This window comes from Phycodurus eques, chromosome 17 (assembly GCF_024500275.1).
Source record: "Phycodurus eques isolate BA_2022a chromosome 17, UOR_Pequ_1.1, whole genome shotgun sequence".
Lineage (NCBI taxonomy): Eukaryota > Metazoa > Chordata > Actinopteri > Syngnathiformes > Syngnathidae > Phycodurus > Phycodurus eques.
This window is the reverse complement of record NC_084541.1, coordinates 19,720,068-19,739,237: the sequence shown is the minus strand read 5'-3', so window position 1 is coordinate 19,739,237 and position 19,170 is coordinate 19,720,068. Positions and strand designations below refer to the sequence as shown.

Genomic DNA, 19,170 nt, shown 5'->3' with positions numbered 1-19,170 from the left:
AGGAGAATTATGCAAAAGATTAGCCACATATGGCCATGTAACTAATACCACAAATAAAGACACTATTAAACATTTACTTAAAATGTGATGGACAAGAGATGTGCCTTTTTTTTGGAAGGGGGGGGAATTTCATCCATCCATTGTGAAGCTTGAACAGCTGCAGATTCAAAATTCACTTCTCTTCGACTGTGATTGATTGGTGAGCTGCCCAGGGTGACACCGCCTCCCCCCCCCCAGGGTCAGCTGAGATAGACTCCGCCCCCTGACCCTGCACTGGATGTACTATGTATTGATAATGAATGGAATTTGAAATGTGGTTCATATGAAGTGCTGTGCAGAAGTCTGAAGATATCAACGGTTTGGTTGCTGTTGACAGACACATTCCAACATTGTAGATTTCAAAGAGGCAGGCTCTTGCCATTGCTCAAGCTTGACGGCAGAACACACTTGATACTTTAGCCTTTTTGTATTTTGGGATGTATAATTATAATGGGAGGTGATTAGAACTCATATACGGTACAGTTGCAAAATTAATTCAATCACCATTGTAAATCACATTCGTACAGTGGAGGGAAAGGACAAAGTACGCAATGCTACCTCACGTAAGTGGTTTTTCGAGGCGTTTTGTTTCTTTCATTAATCTGACTGATTACTTTTGTTATTGTCCTTAGCTTTCTGTGCTGATCGGCCGCTGAAATCACTGGCTTACAGTGTAGACGTGTCGAATCTATCTTTCACTCACTATACAGTTTCTGGTTCTTTGCCTTTGGAAGACTGCAGTCTGTGTACAGTGTGCATTTAGCTTTTGTCACTTAATGGCTCACAGTAGCCATCACTCTGCTGCTTTTCTGCAATCCACTTTGTCGTCTTCGTCCTCCCTCTGTGTGAGTACGATGGATGCTGAGCAGACAATGGCCCGGATTCCCTGAGCAGTTTAATAGGATCGGCAGGCATTAGCGGTAAATCGCTCCCAGCATTCAGGTTTGGCAAATCCAGTATGCCAAATCCACTGTGTGGCACCCTGGGATGGTACGCAGTGGTCGGTGGTTATTTGTGGACCTTTTTTCGGCACTTTTTGGGGAGACAAATTCAGGTGAACCTTGATGCGTAAATGGCTGTCATTTTAAAAAAAATTATTATTCTCGATGTATCATTTTAGAGCTCTGCACCCCAAGTATTTCACAGAAATGTCTTGTTATTTTTGTATCTGGTTGATCTTAGTTTGTTCTTCCACCAATTGTATTGCTGTTCCAATTGGCTGTTTTTTTTTTTTTTTTTTTTTTTTTTAATGACAGATCATCTCAATTTTCTCCTGCTTCTGACTTTTTCCTCCTCTCAGACAAGAACAGCCTCGTCCCTCCGTGCTGTCGCCGTTCTCCTCCCCCTACTCCCCCGTTAAGACTCAGAGCCCCTCGCTGCAAGCATGGTGGTGATGAAGATGAAGTTCCCCTTCCAGAAAAGGGTTAAGCTCGCCCAGGGACTGTGGCTCCTCTCCTGGTGTGCCACGGTAGCCGGGGCCATCACCTTCACTCTTGGGTGCATCCTCAAGACAGAACTCCGCAGGAGGGCAGAGGTGCACACTTTGATTGTGTACGAGTTACAGTATTAGACGAGTATTTGTTCTTTTTGACATTTTGGAATTACCACTGAAACCATAAACCATGTCTCAAACACAAAACCATGTTCTAAGTATATAGTTACCCCGTTTGCAAAGAATGTTATCTCGACTTGGCAAAATAGCGTGCGTATCAGAATTCTCCAGACTGCGATAAACTTTTGACTTGACATAGGAACGGTACCAAAAATCTAAATGTCAAACAAGTGTAATTGAAGTGTAATGTGAAATACTTGTCCTTGAAATGTGGAGCCCTCCAGCTAAAAACACCCGTGACCCACTTTTAATCCAGAGTCATTATTTGATAAACCGATCCTGATCATCTTAATCGCGTTAATCCCCACGGCTAACACTTAACACATTTTTCGTCATTTGTGACTTTGCATTGACACATTTGAATTGCAATCAAACAGCTGAATGCAAAGAAATGAATTCAAGCCATTCCGTACATGTCAACAGGGTAACTTCATACACATTGACAGAGATCCATGTAGCGTTCACAGTCTTGAATCTAGAATGTAAAATGGAGTATGATGGTTTACGGAGCCATGGAATTTATGTTCATTACATTTTCTGTGACTCTCATACAGGTAATGGATAATGCAGACATACATATCGTTCCCAACACCCTCATGATAGTCGGTCTGGCCTCATTGGGCATCAACTACTTTGCATCGAAGATCTGTCAGGATGCCCTGGACGCTGGCCGATTTCCTCGCTGGAAGACCTTTTTGAAGCCCTACTTTGCCGTCTCGTGTTTTTTCACTGTCCTCATGCTGCTGGCGGTCATCATGAGCTATGCGATGAAGGGCAGTCTGGAGTCTTCTCTGAAGGTCGGCCTTAGGAACGGCATCCGCTTCTATAAAGACACAGACACCCCGGGACGCTGCTTCCAGAAGCAGAACATCGATCGCTTGCAGATGGAGTTTCGGTGTTGTGGAAACAATGACCACCGGGACTGGTTTGAGGTCCAGTGGATCAGCAATCGCTACCTTGACTTCAACTCCAAGGAAGTGAAAGTGTAAGTTGTGTGTGACACTACAAAATGGATGGAATGGATGGTTGGACATAATCATATATTATCATTTGTTTCTCCAGCCGCGTCAAGAGCAATGTGGATGGACGATACTTGGTAGACGGCGTCCCGTTCAGTTGCTGTAATCCCAGTTCTCCGCGACCGTGCATCCAGTATCACCTCACCAACAATTCAGCTCATTATAATTATGAGTACGAGACAGAGGAGCTCAACATCTACCTGCGGGGCTGCAGGGAGGCCCTGGTCAACTACTACATGGGCCTGATGAACACCATTGGGGCTGGAGTACTGTCAGTCTTCCTCTTGCAGGTATTAGGGAGGCATTTTGCAATTTAAATGTGCAGAGTTGGTGGACATGCACAAAAAGCTTGAACATTTCTATTCCCCGCATAACCCCGCCTCCTCGTTCCCTAGGGTTCCGTGCTGGTGAGTTTGCGCTTCCTGCAGACCTCCATGGAGGCAGTAGCAGGGAAGGAGAACACAGAGATTGAGACAGAAGGATACTTGCTGGAGAAAGGAGTGAAGGACACCTTCATGGAGTACTTTGACCCAGTTCTCAAGTTCCTGCTGCTTAAAAACCAGGTGCAAGAGGGCACGCCTGCAGACACAGCAGCCCCAGCTTCCACCTAAACGTCAGGGTTGTACACATATGTATATACTTTTTACAAAGGGAGGGGAAATGGTTACAATCCTAATTACGATTTTGTTCTTAAAATGTCTTTTGGGCTTAGAATTTGCATTTACAGAGGAGCATCAAACTAAATATCCGGTATACCCAATTAGTGCACGTTCAGGAGATAAACAACACGCATGGGTTTTGCTGTTTTTGTCAATTGCATGATTTGACACAAGAAGAAGAGGCTCAAAACATCTCAACGCATATCATATGTAAGAATGTGTATTTTCAAGGTTCTTCGGTTATTAACAACATGCCTATAGTATTTCTTTGCATTCAAATAAACAGATACCACTATAGTTGATTTGGATGATTTTATGGTGATTTTTCTCTCTCTCTCCCTCTCATACTGTTTCCTTGGCACATATTTGACACTGGGAAAAATCTAATGGCAAACCACCAAACTATAATGTCAAAAAAGTGGATATACAGGTTAATTTTTGCCATCTCGTAGAAGAGCATTCCATTGTTCTGCCCGTCACTATATGTCGCTGGCATAGGTGATTAACAAAGATACATTATTGTTGTAAATAAATGATTTTCAGACAAATTAAATTGGTCAATTTCCCACACTTATGTATATTATGATGATTATGATATTGATCATTACAAAATCAATCATTAGTATTTTTATGAGGAAAAGTAGAGTATCACATGAGGATATTACGTAACAGAAGGGTTCAACAATACAAATTTGAAGGTACTACTATGTAGTGGACTCATTTATTCCATCTTTTACCTTTACATATGTAATTAATTTTTTATTTGAATTTTTGTTCAACTATTAAATATGTAACCCACCATTACATGATGTATTGTGTTATCCTGTCTCGCTCCTGCAATGGAGAACAATTGGATTAAGAAGACCGATTAAACTACTTTAGTAATACACTGAAAGCCATTAACAGTGTCCTCTATCCTGACACCTTTGTTAAACCTGGTAATCTCATTTGTTAACACTAAACCTGCTGCCCTTGCAATCTGATATATCATAACTGCATTGCATAACTCGTTGTTCTTTTGTCGTTTTATAACGTCCTAAATAAAAATAATTCCGTCATAATGAAACAAATCAAACTGAGTTGTATTTCCTCATTGACGGAAGTGTGATCTGGTTCTATGTGTGGTGTGTAACGCAACTATATATAGTGTGAGTCGAATTGCCCCTTGAGGAATTATACAGCATTATAAATACAAAAAAAAAAACAAATATTATATACAGCATAATTATATTTATTGTTTTGTATATTGAAAAGTATGTTCCAATTGACTCCCCGTGTCAACCGTCCGCATAATTTTAGCTGCAATGACGTTAGATCATGTGACGCAATGACGTCACACTCACTCCCGCCCGTCTCAAATTTTCGATCCGTCATGTTCGAACGAGTTCACTTAACGTTCGATTCACCACTTCGAAATGCCCTCGATAATGTTTATTTACGGGTTATGGAGTAACGCTTTGTTTTGTTTTTAGATGCACTTTTCAACGCAAGTGTTTCTTCCTTTAGTTGGTGAACATATAATATTCCAGCGCTTGGACGAACACGCCCAGTAATGAAGCGTTCACAATCAAGCGATTCGTTCGCCATTCGCACACTCCGGAACAAGAAAGCTAGTTCTCCACAGACACTTGGCCAGGTGCTCATAAGTGATAGATTATATATTTAACATTTTTAAAAATAATAATTGTAGACGCTCGTGTCTAATGAATTCCATTCATTCGTAACCGCAGAGAGACAGACAAATACAGCCCAAGTGAAAGGTAGGTCGACCACAACACACATTTTGTTCTTCCACTTGCTAATAGCGCTTGTAGTTTAGATGGCATGCTAACACTAAAGTAAGTCATTCAGAGTAATAGTTTGAGATTTTCTTCTTTTTTATTAAGGCCTAACTGCGCGAATATGATTGCAGAAATAAGAAAAGACCGTATTGTCCCCCAATCGTGACATATTGTTTATAAACATGAAATTAGTGAGTTTCAGAGGAAGCTTTCAACAATTGTTTGCCCTTCTATGGCAGAATTGGCTTCCGTTTGTTTAGCCAGCTCGAGCTCGTCCTTGTTGCTAACACTTAGCACAAGTTAGGGACTGCTGTTGGCGTTTTAGCGATGAACTAAGTCCTGTGGAATTCCTTGTTGATGGGCAGACGAACAGTGACACATTGAGGGCGAACGATAATTCTGCGTCAACAAGTTCTCTTTACTCCACTAGGGTGTTGTGTGATTCCAATGAAAGAAATAAACCTAATCCGCTGGTTAACATTGCATCCCCCGTTGTGGACTAACGTCTCAAAAATAATCTCGTGTACAGTACATACAACATGCTGTGATCCTTAGTCGCTAAGTTTATACATGCACTCACTGGCCATGACATTAACTTCACAGCCCAAGAACTGTAGCCACAATTCTCATCACAGTGCTCGATTTAGATGTTACTTTATGGTGTTGATATTAATGTTGTTTAATGGATTCCTAAATCATTTTTAAAAAGTGTATACATACATACACATGTGGACTTGTGCCCCAATATGATAAACTTACTAAACCAATTGCTCTGCCCAAACTTGGCTTTTGGGCCAATCAAAAACTCTGTAAAATGATTTCAATCTGAGATCCCATCTCTTAACGTTTTTTCCTCATGTACAGCTCCACACGGCCTGTGCAAAATATTGGCATCTTGGATGCACGTACTTTGTGTCAAGGTTTTCAACGTGTCGATAAATCATTGCTTCTTACACCGTGGTTGCCTTCCACCGGGCTCTTTTCTTGTCATACAGAAAATGTAAACGTGATTCATCTCACGAGTCACTGACAAAATAAAATTGTCGACAGCGTGGCATTGCATGTCATCAGCAAGCGACGATGGACGAATAATCCGTTTAATCAATTGAATTTGGTTAAGTTCCTTTCTATTAAACAGGTTGTGAATATTAAGGTTGAAATGTTGTAAAGATAAATAATTCCTGTGGCATTTAGGTTTGCACATGACAGTTGTTTTAATTGGCCCTGGGATTATGAGGCGTTCCTTGGAAAAATGTCTTCGCTGTAAGGGGTCTCTGGACACAAAGTTTGAGAACTCCGGGCTTAATGAATTCCTTGATGTGCGTTAGCGTTTTAGTGTGCGGAAGTGTAACTTTGGGACCACTCTTTGTGTTTCAGATTTGAGATGGAAGGAGATGAGTGTAACTTCCCTCCAGACTCGTCAGATGACCACTCGCAAAGAGGAAGTGTTGCTTCTTCTGCTACACTCTCCCACTGTATGTGCAATGAGTCATCATGTGAAATACTCATCAGGACATGCATTTGCTTTTTTCCCCCCTTACATCTCAACTGTGTTTTCCTCCCAGCTCAAGATGTGCTTATATACCTATTTGGTGACAGCGCAGTACACCTATCAGTCGAAGGGCTCAGCAGTGTCACTGTGCAAGAGTTGGGCCGCTTAGTCCGAGAGGCTCTTCATGTTCCTGAGAGTGCCCAGGATGTCTTTGCCTTCTGGCTGTCTTCTTCGCTACTTGGTAAAAAAATAAAAAAAATAAATGAAGTTTTAATCTACAAACATACATATGTACAGCCGTGTCAGTGCTGTGTTCAATTTTGCATACTTTTGCCTTTCTTGCCTTAGAACAAACGACACACACAGAAGCTTTACAAATAAAGGTGCATGTGATGATCATATGTGCCTCCTGTTTCCTCAACAGAGCTGCAGTTGAAGGCAAGGCATCAACCGTACAAAGTGTGTCGCCAGTGGCAAGACTTGCTGTATCGCTTCACGGAAGCCTCGGAGGAAGACATTTCACAAGGTGAAAGTTTGGTCCGCAAGCCTTTGTTTCTAAGTTCCTATATTAAATGCTGACGTTGATAACATTCTAAATTTTAAAATGTCAGCTTTTAGAATTTACATCTGATTAGTTAGTAAAACCTGTAGTGTTTAATATCCCATATCATAGTCAAAACAAAAAAGGAGTGCGCAATAGCTTTGTGCTTGTGAATTTTTACATTAAAATATACATGAAGAGAAAGTGACTTTCAAAATGGTGTACGAGTGGCGTTTGTGAATAAGGCATCAGTGTATCCCATTTACACGCACTCAAGGGTTCCCCTTTTCTCTCCTCAGATGAGCCGTGTCTTCAGTACCGTCGGAATGTCTTTTACCCCAAATCTAAGGAGCTGCAGGTACTTTTGAGCTTTATTGAGTGCAAAGGCATACATCATTATCAGTGAACAATAAAGGAAATACACTTTGATAACAGTTCATTTACTCACAACATAACATTGGATTGTGTTTTTATTCCAAGCAGTAAGTATGGCCTCACAAATCTGTCGCATAATTTGATGTTGAATCATTTGGCATCCCGGTCTACAGATAGAAGATGAGGGAGTGCTCCGACTTTTGTATGACGAGGCCAAGAGCAACATCATCAGTGGACGATACCCCTGCGATCCTGAACACTGGGCCTCTCTTGGAGCCTTGAGTCTTGCTCTTGATGAGGGGACAGGCCTGGACAGGCAGAAATTGACTACTACTATACGGTAAGTAAAGGCTGGAACACGACCAGCCAACGCATTCAGGTCAGTCTTTGCTGCTATTCGTTATAATCTTTGTCAATATTCGAAGATAGCACCTGACCCGTGTGTTTAAATGTACCAAACTCTTGTCCCTCAATCCAAGTATTATTCATTCATCCGTCCATTAATTTTCTGAACTGCTTATCCTCCTCCTCATTTTTGATTGGTCGTTACATCGGCGAATTGCGATTCAAATTCCGAACCGCAGTATCACTAGTGGCCAACGGGCAGCCACTCGTGAACTAGTTGCGACAGTTCAGTGGCGTTCGGCTGCGCCGCTTGGTGTGTGGTGGGCCTAATGTGATGGAAGTCCACAGCCATTTTTCAAAAAACACTTTTTGTATGAGGAAGATTTGCATTTTTCTGCACTCCACACTACATTGTTCCTGTATTGCAGGCAGATTTTGTGTCAATGGAATCTCTTGTTGTCAATTCAACTATAGTGTAGATGTGTTCTGCTAACAGTGATCTTGTGTTCGTCCACGCACAGTGAGAAGAAGCTGTCTTCTTTCCTTCCGGCGCATGTGGCCGTGGGGGGTGGAGGTTTATTCTCCACGTTGAGAGGGAAGTCGAGCCGTCAGGCAGGGTTGGAGCAGAATCTCTTGGAGGAGTACATAAAGATCAATGTATCCGGAGACTCTCAGCGACACTCAGAGATTCTACAGCAGTACCTCAGCACCTGTCACTCTCTGCCTTATTATGGGTAAGAGATCCTGTAATCACTAAAAAGAACAAAAAAATCATCATCACTAACACCTCAGAGAATTGTCAACGTTATGAACTGTGCAACCAGGTGTGCTTTCTTTGATGGGGAGATTGACAAACCGGTCCAAGGGATCCTCCAGAGGTTGAAACGCAAAGCTGTCAGTGTTTGCATCTCCCTGGAGGGAGTTTACGTGATGGACGTCAAGGAGAAAGTGGGTGCTCTTTATTTGTGTGTGCTCTTTATCTGTGAAGTTCATGAAGACAGTTGACATTCCCCACCCTCAACATTGATTCGTCTTCTTGGGCACACGTTGGTGCAGCACGTGCTTCTCGGCCTGCGCTTCAATGAGCTTTCCTGGGACCACAGCTACCCCGAGGAGGAAAGTGACTCGCACATTCTGTGGCTCGAGTTCGATGGCAATGAAGATGGCACTCCGGTCAACAAGTTGCTGAAGATTTACTCCAAACAAGTGAGTAAATTGTCTTCTCGTATTTCCCTTTGTGTATTTTAGGATTAGAGGTGGGAGAAATAATTGATTCTCTGAACCACTGCGACGTAGACGTAAAGGATTCTGAATTGATTCCTACATTTTAATAATCCACTATTGAATAACATAATGCTGGCAGAATGAAAAAAGTGCAGCGGCCGCAGGAGAGTCTGCGGCGCACTTCACACAATCAGCCAACATAACAAGCCATCTTTGTCAGGAACTCTCACTTATGTTTATGTAAACGAAGGCTACTTGAACGGCCTCAAACTGTACCACTTGCGAGTAAAGTGGTTACAGCAAAGTTAAGCTACCTAGTGGCCGCACGTGTCGATTTGTCAGAGATTTCTTTATTTAAAAAAAAATATATACAAATGAAGGATGGCGGCGTCTGTTAGAGCAGAAGTCAAAAATAGATAAATGCAAAGCTGTAGAAGATCGCTTAAAACGATATCCAAGAATATGTATTGTACTGATGTGACGGATACTGAAGTTAACACTTGATACCCAAACCTAACAATTGTTTAATATCAAAAAGAAGAAAGCCTCACTTCCTAATTGTTGTTATGAGAAGCCTAACAACTAGCAGGTGATGGTGAGAAGTTGCTTGACAAAATTAAGCTCCAGCTGAAGTCTCTCTCTCTCTCTCTCTCTCTCTCTCTCTCTCTCTCTCTCTCTCTCTCGCTCTCTCTCTCTCTCACACACACACACAGGCAGAGCTGATGAGTGGCTTCATCGAGTTTTGCGTGGAGCTGAAGTCCGTGTCTGAGGGAGGAGCTGCAGCAGAAACAGACGGTGATGCAAGTCTGTCACAACAAGCGTCCGGCAAAGATGACAGGGGCAAGAATGGACGCGGCGGACGGCGCGGGATGTTGCGTCGGCAGAGCAGCGTCGTGTGCAGCCGGGTCCATTCGCTTCACACCATCAACTACGTTGACAACGGTGAGTTCCCACCCCCTTCACTGATTACAATGCAAAGACGAGTCAATATAAAAAAACGTGACTAAACTTGTCTATTCTTTTCTTCTAGGAAAAGAAATCAAATGCTTAAAGCCCAAAAGAGCCGCATCCTTTTTCACGCGACAGGCATCTGCACCCATATACTCTTCCGTGCAAGTGACAGAGAGTCTGGAGCAAGGTTAAAGTCACCCGCTGTCACCACGGTCTCCTGCTCACAAAGACCAAAACAGAACATTTAAAGGAGATGTTTGACTGGAGATTGACACAAAAAACGTGAACACACATTGGACCAAGTGAGGGAGCGTATTTTGACCATATTTATCTAATGACGTTGTGTATAGTTCGCGGATATATTAATGTTAACACCAAGTGATTTGTTAGTTGATGTGCCTCAAAAGGTCACAAGTGTACAATGCATCAAGTGTTGAACACATGCTAGATACACTGAGAAAAGCCTTATAGAAATGACTGTCGCATGAACCTTTTGACTCATGAGCAACATTCAAAAACCTCAGTTCAGCATCGCAGTTGACTTACTAGTACCTCTTTTTCCTTTGCAACTCTTGACGGCTTGAGTAAATCGTTAACAACACAACTTAGCCCATCGTAAGACGACGGAACCTCAAGAATTGCAGGACAAATCCTTTCAAGTCTATAGAATGCATCGTGCCTTGTTCCAGTGAAGGTCAGCAATGAGACAATGCTAGACGAACGTTTCATTTTGATGCGTCTACACTACAGTATTCGTGTTTGCTGACTTTGGCACTTTCTGGGGCTGGATGGAAAGAGCAGGTGACATTACAGCTTAAGATTCTAAGTATGTTGTAGTTGTGAAATAGTAAGTTCACTAAACATTTCAAAATAACATCATGATGATTAAATGTATTTTCATTGCAAAAAGAAAGAAAGAAAGAAAGAATGCTGCAATAAGCTAATGTGAACGGTATTAATTTTCCCTTGTTAAACTGAATAATGGATACTGACTTTTTAACATGCTATTTAGAAAATCAGAGCAGAGGCATCTCATTAAACATACTGCATGCGCAAACAATACCGCCTCTCAATTGGGCATCAAAGAAAGTAATACTTTTGCCTACGTCTTGCAACTTCAACACATATCGTCCTTTAAGCCATACTAATGTCAAGTTCCTTAATTTCCCTGCAACCAACTCAATATTTTCATGTTCGTGTAGGTTTGCCAAAGTATGTATCCAACCTGGCACAGTCGAAGGCATTGTTGCTAACTTATACTATGCATGTCACTTTGTAGACTAGGCATTCCAATTCATATCATCATTTACTATAAGGCTGCACTGTTTATAAATCCTTTGTTTTTGTATATTTTAGTATTTTCATGTTCATGTATATGGGTTTGTACATGATTGAAGTCGTGTGGTTGCGCTTCAGTCACTTTGCAGAAGCATCGAGTGCCTTTCACGTTTGTGTTCCGTTTATCGATCCAGATTGCTGTCAGTGGAGTTTGGCTTTTTTCTTTTGTTTTTTGACCAGTGAACTGTGTATTTTCTAAACTCTTTTCCACATTCAATTCACTTTTCTCTCCTTTTGTTGACATGAGTTTGATAGGTGGGAGGAAGACACTGAATTGTTTCTTCAGTCAGCCTGTAACTTTACTGTCACAATATTTATGCCATTCTTTTGTAACCGGATGATTAGCCCTTAGTTTTTTTCCATCATAGCTATTAAGAGTGTACTTTTAACAATTGTACTTAATACAGAGTGAGTGTAAGGAAGTAATTGCGACCATGCATAGTTGTACCTTCAGAGTAAGTCTGAGTTTCTAGCTTTTATTAAATAATACTATAATGTTTATTTAAAATGATAAATACACATTTCAGTGGTTATACTTTTTTTTTTTAATACTTTTCAAGATGCACATATTTTACTGGTGCTTATGGAGTTTGAGGTCAAGCTTGCTGGGTTCTACTGCAAATGTGCTGCTTTGTCTTTGTAAACTAACCAGTCTAACAAGACAATACAAATATTTCCATATATTCAACCAACCTGAGAAGGGAGACGTGTACACACAGGGTATTTCTCCTGAGTGCAGTATCTTTATTTATTCTTTCTGTCAGTACACGGGAATTATTGGTTACAGCATTCACCTCTATCATTTAGTTAAGTGTACAGTTTTTACATGGGATGTATTAATTTCAATTGAAACTGCATTTTAGTCGTAACTATTTTTAATGACTTTTGTCGGGATTTGTTAGTCTTGCAATATTTTCCCGGAGGCAGATAGAGATTTGTCTAATTTTGATTATTTTACCAATTAAAGTTACCCACTTTATTTTGTAGTTGTAGGTTTTTTTTTTTTTTTGGTCTTTTCAGCTTCCTGAAGTCCCTCATCTTCATTTGGATTTAGGAGCCACGATTATGTTTTGTCTGCATTATTAACCATTCTCGCTGCCCGTTGTTCATTTCCGCGTCTATTACCCGGAAGTACAACGTTGCGAGTAGCATAAGTTTTCCTCTTGGCTGCACCTAATAACTCTTTGGCGACACAAATGCAACGCCTACCGAGGGACGCGTCCGGAAGTGTGTTCAATATTTTTTTTCTTTTTCGTTGGAAACGGTTGATGTGAAAATAATTCGTGGTGCTTCAGGGATATTGCGATATATGTCCATTGTACCCGGGTTCCGCTTTCGGTCAGTTAGCAGTCGATAGGGGCGGTAGTTGTTTTTGTTTTGTTTTGTTTTCTCCAGCTAGCTGGATGTCCGTCACCTGACTTGTAGGTTTAATTTTACTGCTGTCAATGGACGCTGAAGCCCCGGTCTCCGACGACTCCGGGAGGAAGCGGAAGGTGCACGGCATGTTGAAGCTCTACTACGGGCTCAACGAAGAAGGGAAGGCCGATGAGAAGCCGCAGTCCCTGGATCCGTGTGACGTCAACGGGCCGCATTTTGACCCCGAGGACTACCTCAACAAGGTGAGGGGACGCCTCCTTTCACAATACTGATAATAAACAAGTGCATGAGCCCTACACTCACTGGGCACAACCGCATTCGTAACACTGTCAGAAGCAGTTCCGCTTAAGTTACATTGTAGGTGTGACTAACAAGCGACCATTATGTGCGTTTTCTGGTCCGATTCAGCTTCGAAGAGAATGCTCTCTTGCAGAGCTGATGGACCAGGAGACCTGCATGGTCAAGCAGATCCGTTCTTTGGATAGTGACATGCAGACGCTGGTCTACGAAAACTACAACAAATTCATATCGGCTACAGGTGAGGGAATTGACCTTCAGCTTTAAATTACCGTTGAAAGCTTTGTCCACTCGAGCATACCTTGAATATAACCCAACCGTCTGCTCTTTTCTTTTTCCAGACACCATAAGGAAGATGAAGAATGATTTCAAAAAGATGGAGGATGAAATGGACTGTCTGTCCGCTAACATGGCGGCAATCACTGATTTTAGTGCTCGCATCAGTGGTACCCTTGAAGACCAGCATGCTCAGATTACCAAACTCTCAGGTAAGACACCGGAACTTTGTCGTTTGGTTGAGCGGGTTGCGCTTTGCTTACGTGTTGTTTTTTTCTTTCCGTCTTCCTTAGGGGTTCACACTTTGTTAAGGAAGTTGCAGTTTCTGTTTGAACTGCCTGCCAGATTAAACAAGTGCTTAGAGCTGCAGGCCTACGCGCAAGCAGTGAGTTCCCACCGGCGCGCTCGCTGTGTGCTGCAGCAATACAGCCACCTTCCTTCCTTCAAGGGCATCCAGGACGACTGTCATGCCATCATGGACAAGCTGGCGCAGGAGCTTCGGCAGAAGTTCCGGTCAGTCTTCTCGAGTGGAGAGGCGGTGCGGTGACTGACAAGATTGTGCAGACAGAATAACTGAAACAAGATATCGTTCGGAAAAGAATAAATCCCACCGTAAGGACACATGTTGTGGCTCAACTCTTAATAATCAAGTGTTTCAATCGGTGAGGAATTAGAGAATTACATGCAGATTGCATCTAAACCACTCTCGCATCAACCGCCAACGCATCCGCATTGGTGTGTATTTAAAAAAATGCAGATTAAGGACCTTATTCTTCACGTTTTAGTGAAATGTATGAAACGTAATGACACATTTCAGCCTGTTGGAGGAGGTGGCTAGAGGCCACGGAGGTGTGTAGATGTCATAAATGCTCATGAAGGTGTAGAAGATGGCAAAGCACTACTTTTGTCGAAATGAAGCTCCACAACTAATTTCAACATGGTTCCTTGGCAACAATATGCCACAACATGGCAGCAAAGCACTGCTTTTGTCGAAATGAAAATCCTCAACTAATTTCAATGTATTTCCTTGTCGCCAATATGCCACAGGATGGCCGCAAAGCACCACCTTTGTCTAAAGGAAGCTCCTCAACTTAATTCAACATAGTTCGCCCCTAAAAAAAAAAAAGTGATTTGCGAACGCCAGATGCAAATATGTGGGGCTTCGCTGTGCTCTTGGCTATATAGTTGAAATGACCTCAGAATTTCTGGTGTCATTCAGAGTTCAATTTCACAATCGTTGTTTGTCGTGACACAAAGTAAGAAATGTGGATCAGTTGTGCAGAAGTTGTGACGTGATGATAGAGAGCTGCGGTTTGTTCTGCTCACAGGGACGGCGGCTCGAGCGCTAAAGACCTCTCTGAGTGCGTGGAGCTGCTGTTGCAGTTGGAGGAGCCCGCAGAGGAGCTGTGCGAAAAGTTCCTGAGCCACGCGGGCGCTCGCCTAACGTTGGACCTGCAGAGCCTGGAGGCTGAGATAAGACCGAGCCCGTCCGCGTCAGCCGTGAAGGCTGGTCCCGGGCGAAGGCCTTCACCTAGCGCCGCTGCTGGGTCGCCACCTGACGGCACTCCCAAAGCAAGCGCTCTCCCGTCGCCCACTTCCAACTCCGACATCCTGGAGTTCATCGACAGAGGCTGCAACGAATTTGTCAGCTGCTTGTGTTTAGTAATTACGTCTTATCAAGAGCTGTTCGTCAACCATGCTCAGACAGGCGAGCTGGCGTCCAAAAATATTCCTCAGATGGCAAATAGCAAGCTGCACGCCTTCGTGGATGATCTGGCCGCTCGATATTTCTCACTTGTGGAGCGAAGGATCCAAGAGGAAAAGGGGGTCGCCGACAACTCCCTCTTGGTCCGCGCCCTGGACCGCTTCCACCGCCGACTCCAGGCTGTGGCCAAGCTGCTGCCGGGCTCCTCTGTGCCCAACCGAGGCACTGAGATCGTGATCCGCGCCGCGACCGAGCGAGTCAAGCAGTATCTCGCCGCTCTCCAGAGCTTCTACGTGGACAGCTTGACAGACGTGAGGCAGGCCCTGGCGACGCCTCGCCTCTCGCTGGCTGCTCCGGGGGGCGGGTCTCATTTCGGCGGTCCGGCATCTGGCAGAGATGCTCCAACCGGCCTCCCCGAGCTGCTGTCCTCCCTGTCAGCTTCTATTCTAAATCAGATCAAGTCAGTGTTGGCATCTGTGCATCTGTTCACAGCCAAGGACATCACTTTCTCCAATAAGCCGTACTTTAAGGTGAGTAATCAAGGCCCATTTTATTGTGTTCTTAATGACCAAAATGTGTTGTGTTGAAGGCGTTTTGCTGGTGATTGTTCGACCTTTTGTAATGCATCTTCATCCTTCAGTTCCATGCCTGCACTCAGTCTGATGCTTTTGTCTTCTTGTAGGGAGAATTCTGCTGCCAGGGCGTCCGCGAGAGCCTGGTTGTGAGTTTCATAAAGTTTGTGTGTCAGTCCTCTCGCCAGTTTTGCGAGAGTGCGGGAGACAAGGGAGGGTCCACCCCGCCGGCCCTCCTGTTGCTCCTTTCCCGACTCTGCTTGGATTACGAAACCTCCACAATCTCTTACATCCTCACGCTTACCGACGAACAGTTCCTAGCACAGGTAATAGCTTGTCATCTTGTACTTTTATTCTCAACCTAATCTCATCCTGTCGCGTGCATCGTTTCATGTAATTTAACTTCAAGCTAAATGTCTTTTCAGCACCACAGTCCAGTGACGGCTGTCACTGCTCTATGTGCAGAAGCCAGGGAGGCAGCACAGAAACTACTGAACCATTATGTCAAGGTTGTTACTCTTCCTACTGGGGAAACTTGACTTGTTACTGCAATGCAGATCAACTGGCCAAAACATTAGTATCATCAGCTACACCATCCAATTAAATCAAAGACACACGTTTGTCTTTATAGAGATAATCTTGCTCGCTTTTTGTTGACACTGCTGCTGTCATTGCCGTTTTTAATATTGTCATGACAGCAGTGTTTTAGAAGTGCACTGTGTCGTTCTATTTATATTATTACATTTTATTTAACTTCATGTTGAGGGCAACATATTAGAAAATCCCTCTTAACGAACCAATCTGAACATAGAATAGTTATCTTTAAAATCAGACTTGTTGACCACTGAACTCTTGCATTAGCTCTTCTAGTCGAGTCTTAGTCTTGTTTATGAATCTCAAATAACAATAAAGGATTATCTCAACTTTATACTTCAATTCTCACAATCTGTCTCTGTGTTCATATTTGCAGGTTCAAGGCCTAATTATTTCCCAGATGCTTCGAAAGAGTGTCGAAACACGAGACTGGGTCAACACTATCGAGCCACGGAATGTCCGTGCGGTGATGAAGAGAGTTGTGGAGGACACCACCTCGATTGACGTGCAGGTGACGTATTTGACCTTCCAACACCGTCCTCGCTTACATTTAAGCAGACCGCCTACATCCTCTGTGTCACTCTAGGTGGGTCTTCTGTATGAGGAAGGTGTGAGGAAAGCGCACAGCAGTGATTCAAGCAAAAGGACCTTCTCGGTCTACAGCAGCTCAAGGCAGCAAACTCGCTACGCTGCAAGCTACACACCAAGGTACGGTACTGTTAATGTCCCGATTTTACATTTGGAGGCCACCAGGGGGAGCTCTTGCACATCAAACGTGAGAAGGACAAAATGTTTTTAGTTTTCAGTACTGCACAATAGATATTGACTATGTATAATACCTATATATCAATGTGTTCTCTTAACCGCTTCTCCTCACTAGGGTCGCAAGTGTGCTGGCGTCTATCTCATATTTATAGTGATTCCTTTTCTTTACTTTACCTGCTATTTGATGAGGTACTATTTGCTTGTATCGCTGCTACTCTTATATTATTGTAGTCTAGTAAAGTACTTGTGTCCTTGTACTTGGATTCTTTCTGTCAGAGAGGCATTAAATCGTTAATGGGGACCGAGCCATGCCGTGAATAACCCCGAGTAAATGCCTAGATCAAAAGTTTCAACCGTAAATATACTACAAACTACGGTCCGCCTATAAATTAAGTTTAAAAATAAATGTTTTTTTTTTTTTAAATGTGCGGCACATGGCGAAGGCTAAAATACTCCCCATCCGTTTGTCTCTCAGTCCAGATGTATCGCTTCAGCATACTGTAGTTCCTTCACACCAATGTACTACTTTCCTATTAGACGGGGCTTAAGTGTCATCAGTGTTTCAGAAATAGCACAAAAATCACACAGATTTTTTTCCAGAAAATTCTTACGCATAAGTACCTCAGGGGGAAAAAATGCAAATAGGTGAATTTGTCAATGGTGAACCACAAATAAGCAGGGGATAATTATGTATCTAATAGTTTGCAGTAGCGTAGAACTGTATTGGTTTAACCTGCGTGCTTTAATATCTTCTTCACTCTAATTAGCTAGATGTACTACTACACGACGGAATGCCGCGAAAGTGAATTTGAATGTAATTGTTTCATTTTTGCTTTTCTCCAGTGAATTCTATCTCCTCTCTGTGCAGTGCTCCAATGGACACTAATCTGCTGAGCAACATACACAAGCTGTTTTCGGAGCGGATTGACATCTTCAGCTCAGTGGAGTTCAACAAGGTGTGTACGCACGCACGCACGCACACACAATCACTCTGACTCTCCTTCCTCCACTGTTTCAGGTTTCTGTGATGACGGGAATCATCAAAATCAGCTTAAAGACATTCCTGGAGTGCGTCCGGCTGCGCACGTTTGGCCGCTACGGGCTGCAGCAAATCCAAGTTGACTGTCACTACTTGCAGATGTACTTGTGGCGCTTCGTGTCTGACGAGAATCTGGTACACTTCCTGCTGGACGAGATAGTGGGAAGCTCCGCCCACCGCTGCCTGGATCCTGCCCCGATGGAGCAAAGCGTCATTGAAGTTATCTGTGAACGAGGTTAAAGCTCCAAGTGCAGCACTTAGTAGCCAACCAGAGCGCATGCAAAAGCTGCTGGATGTATTTCAAACACTGGAGTCTTATTTCATTAGGTGTACTGCTAAATGTTAGTTATAGCATGAAGGCATTCATAAAGCATTCGTGACATATTGGTGTATCAATACAGTAAAACTGACGTTTTTGACAAACCCAACCAACTCCCAGGCACGAATAAAACAGTTCCTAAGCAGACTACTTAGTCACATACTTCATTTTAGGCTTTTGTAAGATGCGATGGTAGTCACAATACTGACATTTTGAACAGACTTTCTCGCACATACTGTATGTAATGAAGTTAATGAGGAACAGAGCATTATGTCATGTTTGCATTTATTAGTAGGAATAAAAGCTTGACTTCATAAATGTGGATCCATATGCAGTATTCTTTTTTGACATGAGAGGCTGGTCCTGCAATCTGATGACTAAATGAAGGGTAAGTAGCCCATTTGTTTTTTTAACGTAATGTCTAACAAGCACATTTAATGAACCACCGTGTCAATTAATCTACAGTGTTTATGTGCTTTACGACAGTGTGTTTTATATACAGCACAGATTATAGTGATTTGATTGCACCATTACGTTAATATATGATCTTTTCTATCTTGATGTTTTGGAGCGCACAGCATTACTTTTTCTCTGTCCGACCTCTGTTAGTTCCATGCACCGTGTGGCAGCTGATGCCCCCCGAGAATTTTACCTACTGCCTAGCAACAAGAGGATCCACTGGATCAGGAAAACTAATCTTTAAAAATTAAAAATCGAAATTTATATAGGAGACATTTGTTGTGTGTACATGACCATATATATACAAATATTTATATTCGTATTCAGGTGTTTCACAACATCCGTCCGGCATTCTTCTGCATGATGTGCGGGGATTGGTGACGCCACCAGA

The 19,170-nt window shown here is 42.8% G+C and overlaps 3 protein-coding genes across 4 annotated transcripts; all 3 read left to right on the top strand.

Moving 5' to 3' along the window:
- Nucleotides 1–961: 961 nt before the first annotated feature.
- rom1a (retinal outer segment membrane protein 1a) lies at nt 962–3,631 on the top strand. The gene is made up of 5 exons (XM_061702515.1): nt 962–1,093; nt 1,340–1,573; nt 2,206–2,636; nt 2,714–2,960; nt 3,066–3,631. Exons 2-5 carry the CDS (start codon nt 1,424–1,426, stop codon nt 3,279–3,281), a joined length of 1,044 nt encoding a protein of 347 aa, XP_061558499.1. The 5' UTR covers nt 962–1,093; nt 1,340–1,423; the 3' UTR covers nt 3,282–3,631.
- A 1,075-nt stretch (nt 3,632–4,706) lies between these two features.
- Nucleotides 4,707–12,355, top strand: frmd8 (FERM domain containing 8). Of its 2 annotated transcripts, XM_061702268.1 has the most exons (12): nt 4,707–4,965; nt 5,060–5,089; nt 6,488–6,585; nt 6,676–6,843; nt 7,027–7,128; nt 7,443–7,501; nt 7,692–7,858; nt 8,385–8,597; nt 8,688–8,811; nt 8,920–9,069; nt 9,801–10,029; nt 10,118–12,355. In XM_061702268.1, exons 3-12 carry the CDS (start codon nt 6,495–6,497, stop codon nt 10,228–10,230), a joined length of 1,416 nt encoding a protein of 471 aa, XP_061558252.1. In that variant the 5' UTR covers nt 4,707–4,965; nt 5,060–5,089; nt 6,488–6,494; the 3' UTR covers nt 10,231–12,355. The 2 variants fall into 2 exon arrangements, with proteins under 2 accessions (XP_061558252.1, XP_061558251.1); XM_061702267.1 differs by having other exon boundaries at nt 4,707–5,089.
- A 185-nt stretch (nt 12,356–12,540) lies between these two features.
- On the top strand, nt 12,541–18,629 carry vps51 (VPS51 subunit of GARP complex). Its single transcript, XM_061702359.1, has 11 exons — nt 12,541–12,995; nt 13,162–13,291; nt 13,392–13,538; nt 13,620–13,839; nt 14,655–15,561; nt 15,714–15,929; nt 16,029–16,112; nt 16,574–16,708; nt 16,784–16,905; nt 17,831–17,918; nt 17,981–18,629. The coding sequence occupies exons 1-11, from the start codon at nt 12,822–12,824 to the stop codon at nt 18,239–18,241; spliced, it is 2,484 nt and encodes an 827-aa protein (XP_061558343.1). The 5' UTR covers nt 12,541–12,821; the 3' UTR covers nt 18,242–18,629.
- The last annotated feature ends 541 nt before the right edge of the window (nt 18,630–19,170 follow it).

What these genes read in the sequence shown, in the direction of transcription:
- frmd8 (XM_061702268.1), top strand. Translation starts at nt 6,495, where the DNA reads ATGGAAGGAGATGAGTGTAACTTCCCTCCAGACTCGTCAGATGACCAC. An exon ending in GCTGTCTTCTTCGCTACTTG is followed by an intron (nt 6,844 to 7,026) that starts GTAAAAAAATAA and finishes TTTCCTCAACAG; the next exon opens with AGCTGCAGTTGAAGGCAAGG. An exon ending in CATCAACTACGTTGACAACG is followed by an intron (nt 10,030 to 10,117) that starts GTGAGTTCCCAC and finishes CTTTTCTTCTAG; the next exon opens with GAAAAGAAATCAAATGCTTA.
- rom1a (XM_061702515.1), top strand. Translation starts at nt 1,424, where the DNA reads ATGGTGGTGATGAAGATGAAGTTCCCCTTCCAGAAAAGGGTTAAGCTC. An exon ending in AACTCCAAGGAAGTGAAAGT is followed by an intron (nt 2,637 to 2,713) that starts GTAAGTTGTGTG and finishes TTGTTTCTCCAG; the next exon opens with CCGCGTCAAGAGCAATGTGG. An exon ending in TGTCAGTCTTCCTCTTGCAG is followed by an intron (nt 2,961 to 3,065) that starts GTATTAGGGAGG and finishes CTCGTTCCCTAG; the next exon opens with GGTTCCGTGCTGGTGAGTTT.
- vps51 (XM_061702359.1), top strand. Translation starts at nt 12,822, where the DNA reads ATGGACGCTGAAGCCCCGGTCTCCGACGACTCCGGGAGGAAGCGGAAG. An exon ending in CCGAGGACTACCTCAACAAG is followed by an intron (nt 12,996 to 13,161) that starts GTGAGGGGACGC and finishes GGTCCGATTCAG; the next exon opens with CTTCGAAGAGAATGCTCTCT. An exon ending in TCAGATTACCAAACTCTCAG is followed by an intron (nt 13,539 to 13,619) that starts GTAAGACACCGG and finishes CGTCTTCCTTAG; the next exon opens with GGGTTCACACTTTGTTAAGG.